This window comes from Ambystoma mexicanum, chromosome 6q (genome assembly GCF_040938575.1).
Source record: "Ambystoma mexicanum isolate Mex_15411 chromosome 6q, UKY_AmexF1_1, whole genome shotgun sequence".
NCBI classification, from domain to species: domain Eukaryota; kingdom Metazoa; phylum Chordata; class Amphibia; order Caudata; family Ambystomatidae; genus Ambystoma; species Ambystoma mexicanum.
The window spans coordinates 125,455,621-125,470,106 of NC_090937.1; the positions used below are offsets into that span (position 1 = coordinate 125,455,621).

Here is a 14,486-nt window from a genome sequence, read left to right on the forward strand (position 1 = left end):
GACTCTCCTACCCATTGCATCCAACTTCTTCCTCTTGTTGTCAGGAGGCGTGGACGCTGCAGAAGACGTCGAGCCCAACAGCAACTTCTTGGCTGCTGCAGAAAGCAGAGTCTGGTGACGGTTGGGCCCGCAAGCACCTAGGTGCCAAGTCCGGCACCCTGTACTTCTTCTCTAGGCAGTCCCTCTTCGCTGGGGCTGTAGAAGGGTTCTTCATAAGAGTCAGTCCTTCATCCCAAATGTCATCCGGGAGTGGGACTGAAAGAATGGTCTTCCTCTTCGCCTCATGGCGCTGGTATAAGAAGCCCTCCTCCTTCTCCTCCGGCGTGAGCTGGAAAAGCTCTGATGCTCTGGAGATCATCGCATGGAACGATCCTATCTCGTCCAGCAGGGATGATCTGGGCGGTGGCAACAGGAGGTCCCCCATCCCGCCATAGTCATCTGTGCCCAACGCCATCGCTGTGTCCGACCCTGTCTCCAACCCGGTCTCACCTGCGCGGGGTGGCGGAGAAGGAGGCAGCAGGTGCCTCTTCCTCTTTGCTGGCAGTTCCCCCAGACGTCTGCGGGGCGGGCAGCATCAGCGCCGCGAGGGGGGGAGGGCGGAGGGGTGGCGACGTTGCCAGCATCCTCCTCTGTATCTCTGATAACGTATGAAGGGTAGAGAGAATATCAGTGGAAAGGTTTCTCGCCGAGGAGCAGGTATAGCCAGCAGGGACGTAGGAGCAGGGCTACGGCCCTAGTCGTCCTCAAGCTCCTCGTTGTCGCCCTCGTCGTAGGGCGCGACTCCAACATCTCCTTCGTGGCCCACTTTTGAAGTCACAAAATATGATGATTTCGACAGAAACCATGGAAACCAAGCGAAGATTTCAAGTGGGCCTAGAAAGCAATTCAAACAGTAATCAAAGTTTGGTGTAAATCCACCCTGTGCTTTTTGTGCTACGAGAACAAAAAAATCCCTATGGGAACTATAACTTTTGGGATCCCCTCACTCCCCTCCTCCCGCAACCCCTATAACTTTAAGCTACCCGGTCTAAAACTAAACATTCTTGATATGTATTGGTTTGGAAAGTTTTATGCAGTTTCATCTAAAATTACAATTTTGCAAAAGTTTTGAGCAACTCCTAGAATACAGTGCTTTTTCCTCTAAAGGACAAGACTTGGCATAATGTAAAGGACATGAAACGTGAGCAAAAAAACAGATGCGCATCACCACAGTCTCAGAATGTGTGCAGAAAAAAATTGTAGCACTTACGTAGTCACCACAATATTAAATTCCAACTTGTTGCTAAGTATGTCGTAACGAAGGTACTTGCGATCTTCTTGGGATCCTATTCAGAGATGAAAGGTGTTAGATCAACCTTTAGATTGTTAATAGGAAGAAGTTCAATGTGTGATTATTCCTGATAAGTTCTCCCTCCAACCCCCAAGTCTCATGCCATATACCACACTGAGGACCATTTATTTGGATTACTGGGTTACACCACCAAAGGCTTGCCATATTTAATACGCTTGTTTAACTATGTATTGGAGAGGTTTTAAACAAACCTTGTAACCAATGCTATAATTCACATGATATGTTAATAAAGGCCCCACCCTCATGCAAGTCAATTTACTAATGCCCATGACAAAAAGAAAACCTTGTGCTGGCTTACCGTAATAGAGTATAACTTTAAGCTCAGGACACCACTGATTAAACTCTCTAATCCAGTTATCTATGAAAGAAAGAACAAATCATACCAAAGACCAATTCCAACAAAATAATGCATAAGCACAGAAACACAGAACATATAGTTAGGGGGGTGCTATTGAACCCTGAGACATATTGTACAAATGCAATTAAGACAGACCCAAGCAACCACTCCCAATTTTGCTTAAGTATTTTTAGGCAAGGCTTGGCCCAAGTGAGCATTATAGAGGACACTGGTAATCTGTGTTTAATGAGAAGGAAACGCCTGTGGTTAAGCCCATGACATTGCCCTGCAGATCACCTCCACCTCCACAGAACCATACCATGACATTGCCACCTACACCGCATTTGCCCCAACAGCTTAAGGTTGCATTTGGTAGATTGTGTCAGATACAAGGATATAAACCTCTTTCGAACAAGCCAATGTATCATTCCAGTGTCATTCCTGTAGAATGACCTCCCATGAACCACCACTTTGAAGTTATGGCATACTTAGTATGAACCAAGAAGACCTTTACAGCTTTTTAGACATCCAGATATTGCAGTTATCTTTTCCCTTCTAAAGGTAGATTAGTTAAAAAGGAAAGCAGACATATCTACTCTGTTTGACATGTAAGTTTCACATCTTTTATTAAAGACGGGTGCATTGTCAGAACCCCCTCATCTTTGTGAGAAATAGTGCATGTTTGATTAACATTTATTCTATTCTTTAGCTTTGTAAAGCACTCAACAACGGCAATAGCTTTGAAGCGCAGCAGGGGCATTGAGGGGAAAACAGATGCAAGATGGAGAGGCATACATAGGAAAAGGTGAAAAAATGTGGTTACATTTTCATCACCCGGTGGGCTTGGGATGGGGAAGGTGTCAAGGGAACCAACAAGGGTTGAACAATTCAATTTAATCAGCGACAGGATTTAATTGAGAGATTCCAGATCAATAATTGTCCACAGTAGTATCCAGACAGAGAGTTTATAGTTGTTTAAGGTTAAGCGCTTATGCCAGCAGTTATGTGAACAAGCAGGCTCTTATGTGGGTTAGGGTACATTATACGTGAGCTCCTGTGACGACGTTCATCTGGATTTGTTCGCATCTAGGGACTTGGGCAAAGGTAATGTTTGCTTAGGACGCATTTTGCATTGAATAGCTGGTTTAAACAACCATACTTTCAGGTTACCTTTTAAACCTCTGATGGTTGGTGTCACAGACGACCTTAAGAAATTCAGAAGTCAAACAGATTGTTCAAGAGTTTATTTACAAGTCTTTATGCCTGGGTTATGCAGGGTGTGAGACTGTAGGGCAATGCACTTAAAGAGCTGGTCCTACTGGTAGTCATATCTTTCTGTGCTCTCTCCACCCTAGCCCAGGCTTGCATATCACAGAGTGTTAGGATGAGTACTAGAGATTCTTAAACCCTACTGTCTAAGGTATTATCTCTAATGGGGAAGGGGCTCAAGCCCTTTTATATCTTATTCAATTTTCTAAGGATACCTTATCCTAGTGTTCTCACAGTAATGTTCTTCAGGATTCAATACAGTGCCTTTTTATCCAAACACTCTCCCATTCACTTTCACCCTACTGTTCTTATCTTTCCTTACTATCCCACCTCTACTCTCACTTCCCACTTTTCTCCTCCTATGTCCCTCCAATCGCCTCATACTCCTCTCCCTCCCATCTCTATGCCCACCTTCCTCCATCGGCCACTATCTACAGCACCCTACCTTCCCCTCTACAACTCCTCCCTCTTTTCTACCACTCTCTCTCCCATCTAACACTGTACTGCTCTCTCTCCAACGATCACTACTCTTGCTCTCTTTCTCCCTCTACACTCTCTCCGCCTCCCTCTTACATCCCCACTCCAATTACCACCCACTTTCACATACAGTCTCACAATCAGAGCTTCACACTGTCCAGGGTCGGTCTCAGTCTCTCTCTCTCGGTCTCTCTCTCTCTCTCTCGGTCTCTCTCTCTCTCTCTCTCTCTGAGACTCATATCCAACTTCTCCACAAACTCTTCAGCGCTCCACTTCACCTTCCATCTGGTCTCTCGATCAACCTCCCTACTCATCTGAATACCCTACACATTGTAGTTCCCATGGGTATTTCATACCCAGGTCGTCTTGGTTTTTTACTCACCAAATTTACTCTGCGCTCCACCCGACTCTAGGGTCGACTCTATGGCTGTCTTTTCACCCAGGGTTGCTGCACTGAAAAGGTGCAAATACCCCTATTAGGCCTGCCCTCTTTCTGTCTGCAGCTATTTTAACAGTCTTTGTGAGGTTCCCCCGCTGGATGTTGGGAATGCGCCCCGCTGGCTTCAGGCAGCAGCAAGTATGTTTTCCATTCGCTAACAGGCACCAGGTTGCAAGTCTGCCTGGAAGTCGTATGTTTTCTTATGCGGCCCCCTGGTCTTATTTGGTATGGCAATGTCCTCTGTTCCGGGTAGTTCGTTAAAAAGACAATTCCGGCCAGAATGGAGGATGCATAGCACAGGGTGAACTAAAGTAGTACCGGTCTTTACATTCAAGGAGGGAGGAGGTACTGGGAGAATGAGAAGCTGACAGCCCCCTCCCCCAAAACTGCCTCATCCAACACGTGGGGTAGCACATGCTTTGGCACGTGTTTGGTTGGGAGAGGTTCATATCCCTCTTGCTCCATACAGTGCCAAGCCTGGTCAGGGCTACATTTTAGTTTGACCTGGTCAAGCCATGTCAGGGCTACATTGTAGTTTATCAAGGAGTTAGATCTAGCATTTGGAGCCTGCTACTGGCAGGGTCATTCCTCTGTGTCGAAGTGCTTTGAAGTAGGAGGTACGCAAGTCGTAACTCATCGAAATTAGTTTTCTTACTATGACGTTCTTGTAAATGCTTCAAAGGGGGGGGGGAGAAGGGCACTTTGTTCCAGAATCTGATGAATGAGTGGGGTTCTTTGATCGGTGGATAGACAGTGTAATGTTTTCAATGTGAGGATGATGTTGCCGAGTGATGCAAAAGACATTTGTTCAGAGATTTACTTATAAGTTGCAGTTGCCCAGCCTAAACAGGAAATGGTCCCTGGCCATTTCAAATTTCTGGGGTATTTCCAGGTGGAGTATGATTTTCTACATGGTGCATAGCTCCAAGTGGAATTTCTGTAAATAAAGTGAAATTGGAGTTTAGAGGCGAGTTCATGAAATATGAAATAGAATTCAAGGGCGGTTGGGTTGATCAACTGAGAGTGAAGGAAAGCCGGTCAGAGTGGTCCACTTGAAAGGCAGTGTTGCAAGTTTGGGTACATGACCATTATCTGGTTTTGTTCCATTTAGGCAGACGTTATCAATTATCCTAATGAAGATTACTTTTGAGACATACTGTGTAGCGTGGGTTTGCACTTTTTATCTGGGTTGACGTTAAGGAGCATTTGCTCGTCGTCTACGTAGGTTTTGGGGCCTACAAACACTTCCCAATGTAAGATTATATAACCTGGTATCAGGCAAGGCAAGGTCAATTTTTATGGATTTTGAATCCCTGATTTATACATAAATTGTGCCGTCTTTTGGGTACGTGTATAGCCAATTTAGGGCTGTACATTGAATGCCAATCTAATACTGTAATTCAAACTAGATAGTTGCCGATTGGCTGTATTGATAGGCTGATGATCGCTTAAGAGGTACAATGGCCAGAGAGGCTTTCTTATGAAGTTATTTAATTATTTAACTCAAATAAATGTGGGTGGTCTCCATGCTTCAATTAGGGGGGGGGGGGACTAGGATTGGCTTTCTTGTAGTAATTTCTCTTCACAATATTGGGTTAGTTGGGTGTTCAACATTTTTGAAATAATACTGGTTATAGATGGAATGTTGGTAATCAGATTTTAATTTTCTGAATTATTAGAGCATGCATTTGGATCCACAGCATCAGACTATTTTGAATCTTAATTTGCCAGAATAATGTTATTGTCTAAGTTATTTACTGCGAAGTGAAAAGGAGCCTATGACGTTTCTTTCATTCTATTCCACAATCAGTCTCCAAGTCAACGCTCTGATTTATTCTTTTCTGCCTTTAATTGTTTAAGGTGTGAGAAATGTTTGCTCTGGAAATAATGCAAGTACTGCACTTTAACAAACCACTGGGGGAAACAAAAACACCAACCATGGTGCAGTGGTTGGTGCAGAGTATTACAAGTTATAATTCTATAGTAAAAGGGTACCAACATGGATAGTGCTGCCATAATATCACTACACTACGTTTGATAATGTGATGCTCCCTATATTGAAATCATCTTTTTTCTTATAAGACACCCGCGTGTGGTAGCAAAAGGAAAAATTAGTAGGCACTCTGCAGAACCCAAGGCTTGATTAGAGCACAAACTAGCAAACAGTGCCTGGAGGTGGTAGGTGAGCTGAATTAACAGTGGTAAATAAATGTTTTAAAGCCCACACGAGAAACTGTTCTAGTTTGTATCTCTCTACACAAGCGTTTGGTAAATGTATGTACAGAACTCCAAACTGCTGCTCTGCATGTGGCATCGAAAGTACCAATGAACCGACAGAGTGTGTATTAGGAGGTATGAAGATACTCGTGAGTAGTTCTGGAATAAACCATTTGAACTGGAAGGGGCAAAAGATGTGTGCGTAAAGTACCAAGAGTAAACACCCTGCTCATGTGTACATACTGCAGAGACCGCCTTTATAGCTATATGGTCCAGAAATCTCAGAATTTCCAACAGCAGTTATGAAGAGATTCCCCGATTAACAGTGGGGAAGGGAGGGGTTTTCTACATTCCCAACTGTTAGAATTTCTTCCACAAGTACTCTGTGGAGGATTTAGGAAGACTGCCTTAATGTCTGGAGGCCCGAACAATTTAGACTGACCTCTCTTATACATAAGATAGATGGAAAGAGGCCACCAGCAACTCCGAGTTACAGGCAAAAAGTAAGTAAACTTTACAAGTTTCTGGCGAGCGAGACACAAAACCGTCAACAGGAATGCAACAAATGCCAATGGAAGAAGGCAGCCAAGTCACAGCCGTGGTACCTGGGAAAATGGCCTGAAAGCAAAGCACCAAATTGCTGAAGACGTACAGCCATGATGAAAACAGAGCAGAATGCTACCCAATATGTTGACTATGGTGCACTGAAGGAACTAAGAGGACTCTGTTCCAATGTCTGGTTTCAGGTGGTACTGGTGAAGTAGCGGATATGTGTGCTTTCATCAAATTCTAACTAAACAAATCTACATTTCTTTTACAGACTCTGGACTGCCAAAAGCGTGGGAGAGCCCTGGAACCCTGCCCTCTGGCCATTCTTTATTCCATGAATCCAACTCACCATCTACTTGTATGAAGGAAAAAGATAATTTAAAAATAATAATTACTCACCGTAGTGACCAACGTACTCCTAGTCCATAGTCCCCTTTCCTCCATAGTGCATGGGCATCCCTCGCTAGGGGCAGGAGACGGAACCCTTTTCACCAGAAAAAACCTTCTTCCCCTTTAAATTTAGAGGCATGGTCCTTAGGGTCTGCGAAGAAAGTAGGGATACTATCTCCTCTTTTAGATGGAACGCAGAGACTACCTCAGGTAAGTACGCTGAAGCGTTCTGAGGACCACCCTGTCCCCGTGTAAGGTAGTGTATGGCTCAGATGCCATCCAAGCTTGCATTTCACGACACAGCATGCAGACATAAGACCCACCAAGAGTGCTGTCCTAATGGTTGCTAGCCTGATGTCCGCAGTTGCCATTGGCCCTAAGGGTTTATACGCCCAGGCACCCAACACTATGTGGCCTCTTGTTGGGCGGGTACAGCCTGGTGAGGCCGTGCCAAATGTCTTTTAACCAAAAGATTGGCGGATGAGAAAAAACTTCCTCCTCCTAGTTTCGGTACACTCCCGACAGCCGCCAGATAGGCTTTGAGGGTGAGTAGAGATGGCCAGTTGATGTGGGCCGCCTGCTCGTGACCGAACCCTCTCCGTGGACACTGGCTGTCCAGGGTAGCATCCCATCCGGCTAGGAATGAGTCCATGGTGGTGGTAACCTGCGGAGCTAGCTGATGAAAGGGCCTGCCTATCTGTAAGTTGCTGTCCATGCTCTACCAGACTAGGTTGTGACAAATGTGGCGGAATGCTGACCGGCTCCGCCTGGGAACCCTTCTCCTGACTCCAGCAGGCTGTGCAGTGCAACTACAATTTAGGCGTTGGTACCACCAAGCAGAGGTCACTGCTCTGCTAAGAAAACGCCCCATGGGCCTCCGATGGCTGTGATCTTGACGTTTGAGGGGAACATGATCTCTAAGTTCGTATCCCAGATGAGGCCCGGGAACGTTCGAGTCTGCCTGGGCTCCAGATATGACTTCTTGAGATTGATAGAAAATCCCAACTCGTGTAGTGGAAGCATAAGGGCAGAGGCGGTGTGGGGTGGACTGGCATGGATAGGCGTGGTGACCCTGGGTCCCAAGTAGGGCTGCCACGCATTCATCCAACCTGTACAGACCCTGGGGTCCGAATTGAGGCCAAAGGGTAAAACTTTGTATAGGAAATGGAAGCCCATGATCCTGACCTTACGAAAGGACCGATGGTGCTGCAGATCGGTATGTGAAGGTAAGCATCCTTCAGATCCAGGGAGCACATCCAGACTCCCGTGCAGAATGTCTCCGCAATACGTGATGGGGTAACTAATGTATGGTGAAAATCAGTGAATAGGAGCCCAGACCAGGCTGGGACTTCTTCCACTGCCTGCTTGTCTTCGTGCAAGCGAATGTCCGCCCACAGAGTTATTGTCCCAATCTGTGGGAGAGGAGGGTAGTAGAGAGGCGAAGGAGGGATCAGTAGGCGGTAGCCCGAGGACACTGCAGGGAGGATTCAAGGGTCCGCTAACCTTGTGCCCCAGCGTCTGGCTATATGCCTTAGTGAGGATGGGTAAGGATTCAGCAGTCAGGGGACTGTTCCTCCTCTTATCAAGTTCCTAATCCGTAGTGGAACGGAACAGGTCATCCCCCCCCCCCCCCTACCCCTCAAAGGGAAGGTCCAGTATGTGTTCCTAGGCGTACGGGTTGAATTTGATAGCCCGTAGCCCAGCAGTCATCTGCCAGTAGAGGTGCAAATGGCACGGCCTGAGGTGTCAATGTGCGCCACAGTGGACTCCATTATGTCCTGCACAACTAATTTCGGCCTCCGCCAGCCCTATTCTGAAGCGTGCCTGGTGCTGCACCGGAAGTGGCTGAGGAGTGTGGCTGTGAGAGTGCCGACAAGAGGGGCCCCCTCCAGCTGCCTAAACTTGGTGTTGAGGCGCTGTTGGGGAGGAGCGTGGTCGCCAGAGGACAGAGGTATCTGAATAAAGACAAGACAACGACAAAAATAAAACACTTCTTCGGGGAAGAGCGTTTGGAATTGCAAGGCCGGAGGCCTAACTCAGGAGCGCTGGTGAAAGCGGTCATTTCCTATCGACGTGGAAAAGAGAACTGGGGAGTTGCGCCGGTGGGCGGAGTCAGGGGAGCCCATGCTCCCAGGGCAGCGCGCCTCTAAATTTAAAGGGGAAGAAGGTTTTTTTCTGGTGAAAAAGGTTCCGTCTCCCGTCCTATCGAGGGACGCCCATACAGTATGGAGGAAAGGGGACGGGACGTAAGAGTAAGACAGCTTAGAAACTAAACTGAAACCGTTTTTTCTTTTACCAAGGATTTCAAGCCTGACGACGGGGAATATTCATGAGCATGTGAATCAATGCCAGACCACATGCTGGAGAACAAGGTCATCTTTTTTCTCTCAACAGAAATGTCTTGAAAAGCATTGCTTGCATTCTTTAGTCTGACTTTTGCTTTTATGGTAGTTGTGTTTAGCAGTGCACACAAACGCAATCCCTATGGCCCGAGATCTGCAGGAAGGTTCCCACGGGATGTACATTTTGTAAACACATAAATAATGGTTTTCGGCTTTCATTGTTCACATTTTTTAATGTCCTTCCATCCCCGTCCCTGGTTTATGTTCCTATACTTACCACTTCAACACCCAGTACACGTGATTGAATCCAACAATGTTCTTAGGTAAAGGCACCTTACCCTAGGACTGCCTCTGCTCTCTGCTGCAGCCTACTTTGCAATTCATTTCAGTTCGAAATGGCACCCTATTCTGAAATAAATATAAATAGATGGGTCTTTGAACAACACCTGACTAAGGACTGATTACAATGGACGCACATAACGACGCACAGACCTTACAGTACTGCGCTGTTAAAAGATGATCGTCCAAATGCTGGCTAGCCAGACACTATACAGGGGTCTTCTGGTCTCGAGCTAGGTCTGTGCTTTAAAAAATATATATATAGGATTGCAAAGCTTCCTTGGTCACTTTCCTTGAACACTGACCCGGCTTTCTGCTTGGGGCCCAAAAAAGCAAATTGGCTAGTCAAGGATAACAGGATGGCTTAGTCTTCTTAGATGGGCGGGTAGGGGGAGTCAAGGCAATTAGTGAAAAGCCTTTAGGTCAAACTTGAGCCCAAAGATAGCAATTTGAGTTGGTGGTGATGACAGTTTAGCATTAACTAGAGGAGTGCTCGGTGCTTGCAGTGAATTGGGATGTGAGAAAAAGGCATGTTCCAGAACATACGAGGTGAGAAAATTGGCACTTTGTAGCTGCAAGAAAATAGTCTGTAAAGTTAGCATTTCAAAGGACTGATCTGTGGGAAATGTTATCAGAAAACCTAGAATAAAAATGGGCCCAGACTCCTGACTTTTTTCTGGACTAGGAATTATCTTGATTATACAACTTGATTTCTTTGGGAGTGAGGCAGAGATGCTTATACTCCCTTGCGCAACAGTGTCAGGATGTCATCTTCGAGAACGGCAAGACTCACTTTCTTGTACAATCATTCTGTTAGCTGTAGTTTTTACAGGATTTCTAGTGTTGCCTGGTGTAGCAGCATAAGCACCCAAATGTATGTTTTGCGATTGCTGAATCTAAAGCAACAGGTACCTTTGCCTGCACACCAAGTGTGAGGAAGGAAAACTCACGGATGCTTTGATGCCTGCCCCTTAGATTCAGAGGAGCCTCTACTCCAACGATTTCCACAGTATGTAAGTGGACTAGACTTATGTTGATGGCCCCTGGAATAAGTTTATCCTCTGGGAGAATGGAAGTGAGAGAAGTATCCAGAGTACCTTCTGCTTGAAGCGAAGATAGGCTCCTGTTTGCTAGAACAAGGCCAAAGAACAGGCTGGATGCATGTGTGTCTTAAAAGCCACAAAAAGCGTCCTTAACATCTTTCCAAAAATATCAATCAAATGTTATGTTGATCGCCTTGACCTGGCCTGAAATTTGTGGCTTTCAGCTATCCAAATCTCTACAGAACTGGTCAGTTTTCTAGCTGTTGGAATCCTGTGTCTACTATGTCCACTGCCACAGATATGGCACGGATTGCTGCCGCCTCCCCTCATGCCGAAGGCTCCTCTCCTTGCTTTGCCCATTATGTCCTCCAGTTAAAACACCAGGACATGTGCTAATTTCAACCACATTTCACAGTCAAACTTTGGAAGAACTGCCAGCAAAGTAACAACCTTATCAGACATGGCGGTGGAAGTGAATTATTTTTCCAAATGCATCTAGTTACTTCCCTTCTTTTTCTGGTGAAAGTGAGCAAGGGACAACCAATTTGCTGACCAATTTCTTGCAACTGCTAATGCATTCTGAGCTGAGACATTTGGGGGGCATTGACAGGTGCTTTATACTTCTCCCCTCAGTATCTTCTTGCTGGGACAGAGAAAAAGCACTACTTTGCAACTAGACCATCCTCCCATATGTCCTCCAATTTTTATTTTTATTTAAGCAATTTGGTGTACATCAAACTTCTTGCTTATGACCCCATACAAAAATTCGATTTATAAACAAATATAATTACAAACAGGGGCCTGGCTTGGCAGCCATGGAGTAGGCTGCATCTTCACTGTGCTCTGTAATCCGGCAACTAATCCTTTGAAGCACGAGCTGCCCAGCAGCAGTTTTTGATGTTAAAATACCACTGGAAGTGTACGAAGGCGCCTGGAACTGCATGCGAGCATCCGCAAGCAGATTGATTCAGGAGAAAGCCAGATTTGAAACATTGTTGCAGGGATCGTAAGCGGCAACTACAAAAAAGGCAAAATGGCGGCGTGATCGGGACAAGGGACCTGAGAGGACATAGGAAGAGAAAGCGGAGCGGGCCGCTGATTAGAGCACGACACGCCAACAACTGGAAGAAGAGGTGCGCTGCTGTGAGCTTTCCTGAATGGGTCGGAAAAAGAAGGAAGACGGTAAAAGCTGTGCCCGGAGGTGAGAGCAGGCAGCCGGAGACAAAGGGACGCGAAGGGCAGCCGCGCGTGACCAAGGCGAACTATGGTTGCAGCGCCGGCGAACAGGAAGAAATGAGATGTGGCCACCTGCAATAGGAACGGAGGCGCGCGTGAGCGCATGAGGTGCGGAGCCGACGGCGAGGACGCCCGCCTGCACACCTGGTGTGTGGAGCTTGGGACAGAGGCCATAAGGGACCCCGCGCAGGCAGTAACAGAAGGTGGTTACACCCGATTGTGAAGAGCGAGGGGTGACGAGGACATACAGCTTGTTGCAGCGTGTATAAGCTGTGGTGAGTGAGAACAAGGGCAGCCTGCAACTACACAGGCTGAGTGATAAGCCCGCGAGCAGGGAGTAGAGGGTAAACTGTTGAGGGCATGCAGCCGGCGGTGGGCCCCCCACCCCCTCTGCTGTGACTGTCAGGTAGGATGAATAGCGTGGTGCAGGGCCCCTTCCCCAGGATGATGTGCTCAGTGGAATGAACAGGCACAGCGACCCTTTGACATATATACTGGACATTGGATCATCTCAATCAGGGAGCTGAATGCAATTGAATTCGAGGAGCAACAGGGGAGCCGGGGGGGGAATGATGATACAACGTAAGTCCTGAGCAAAGGCCAGAGTGTAAGACAAGCGCTGTAGTAAACAAAGTGCTCAGACATGACTTGGAGTGATTACCACTGGGGTGCATTGGAACGTATATCACGGGCATGATAAGCCGCAGCAGTCAGTCCTGACGCGAACAGACCCCAGGGTATGACCAGAGTGGAGCAATGTCGGTGAAGGGTGGAAAAGCCAAGGGCAAACAGCCCACGATGGACATCTTTGCAAAGGCACAACAAAGCGCCCCTACACCCCAGTGCAAGGTGCAGCGAGTGCACCCATAGAGACAGGCACCCCTCGAGGGGATAGTGCCATTCTAACGGCCATAACAGAATTGAAATTCTCGTGGGGGATAACGATGGCAGACATGAGAACTGCACTGGAGAATAAAATAGACGCAGCGGGAATTGAGGTTAACTTGTTGAAACAGGACATGAGGGTGCTGGCGGAGAGAACGAGCGGCTTGAAAGTGTGGTGAAGATCAACAAAGACACTGGAGTGAACAACGCTTAGGAGGTCCACATACTTAAACAGAGAAGATATTGGAATTCTTCCGGAAAAGAGGGACGATAAAGAGGGGAACCGCTACCATCACAGCATATCCGGATTACACCATGCAGGTGCAAAGACAGTGATACAGCTATGTGGCGGTCAAGAGGAGACTACGCACAGCTGAAATATATGCTCCTGTATCCTGCAAAGCTGAACATTTCCCACAATAATAAAGTGCTGTTTTTCGACACCCCGGAGGAGGCCGAAAAGTGGCTGGATGCAAATGGCTGTCCAGACCGAGGAGCGGGCCCAGCAGGAACACGATAAGTGATCATAATGCCGTGTATGGTGGCGGGGGGAGGAGGTTGCCAGCATAAGAGCGATAGAACTGGGAAATTGAACAGCGTGGAGAAATGCGAAAACGAATGACATTTGGACAAGTTGGACTTGAATGTAAACAGTGAAATGCAGAACGGGTAGCGAAGAAGGTGCTTAGACTGATACATATAGTTGGAGCCACATGTTGAAGAAGGCTTACCCCCAAGTAGTAGAATAGTTAGATCACCACTAGGGTGGTAATACCCTGTTGAGCTGTAAGTACAGCTTTTGGCAGAAAGGGGCTAGATGCAAGGGTGCCTGAGATCCAAGGACGGAGCTGGGCAACAGTTGTGTGGGGGGGGGGGTTAAGCGAGGACGGCAGTGTAGTGGAATTTGGGGTAGGGGAGGAGGGGGAGAGTTGGAGTTGGGGATGTTGAAGTGTTTGTAGTTGGGGAGAGTTGGGAGGGAGGGGAAGTTTGGGAAATAGTTGAGGTGCGAGCCTACACCAGGGAAAGAGATATAAGACATAGGAGACCTTAAAGTAGTTAGCTGGAACTTTGGGGGACTCAACATTTATCTGAAAAGAAATAAGGTGATGATGTATCTGCGCAGGCAGAACATTTACATAGCCTTGTTACAAGAGACCCACCTAACAGGGGAAAAGCTGGAAACTGTGCGGAAGAAGTGGAGGGGGACTGTTGTGGGGGCGGCGTACTGTGCGGGATGCTGGGAAAGATTGTGTAACCTTAATTATAAAAAGTATATAGAGAGACAGCACGCAGGAGGGGATAAACCAGGGAGTACTGGCATGGCTATGTAAAAATGAGACCCCCAGACCCACAATCAGAACGATAGTGAAGAATGATGGGAGCATAGCAGACACTCAGGAGGAGGTTAATCAGGAATTTGTAGATTATTATAGGCTCCTATAGGACGACCAAGATGGGAGCAACAGCCAAGAAATAGGGGCAAAGCTAGAAGATATTGTATTGCCACGGATTAGCGCAGAAGAGAGGGAGGAGGGAGGAGCTGGATGCACCGATCACCTGGGAGGAACTGGAGGCGGTAGTGAGGCAATTACCCACTAGTAAGACCCCGGGG

The 14,486-nt window shown here is 47.0% G+C and overlaps 1 protein-coding gene across 1 annotated transcript in view; it reads right to left on the bottom strand.

Moving 5' to 3' along the window:
• The window catches only part of SMARCAD1 (SNF2 related chromatin remodeling ATPase with DExD box 1), a 1,912,998-nt gene that overhangs the window by 702,688 nt on the left and 1,195,824 nt on the right, over positions 1-14,486 (bottom strand). The window contains exons 13-14 of the mRNA XM_069630562.1: positions 1,650-1,709; positions 1,250-1,325 (exon numbers count right to left, since the gene is read on the bottom strand). Coding sequence (XP_069486663.1) covers positions 1,250-1,325; positions 1,650-1,709 — 136 coding nt within the window. The remainder of the gene's footprint in view (positions 1-1,249; positions 1,326-1,649; positions 1,710-14,486) is intronic.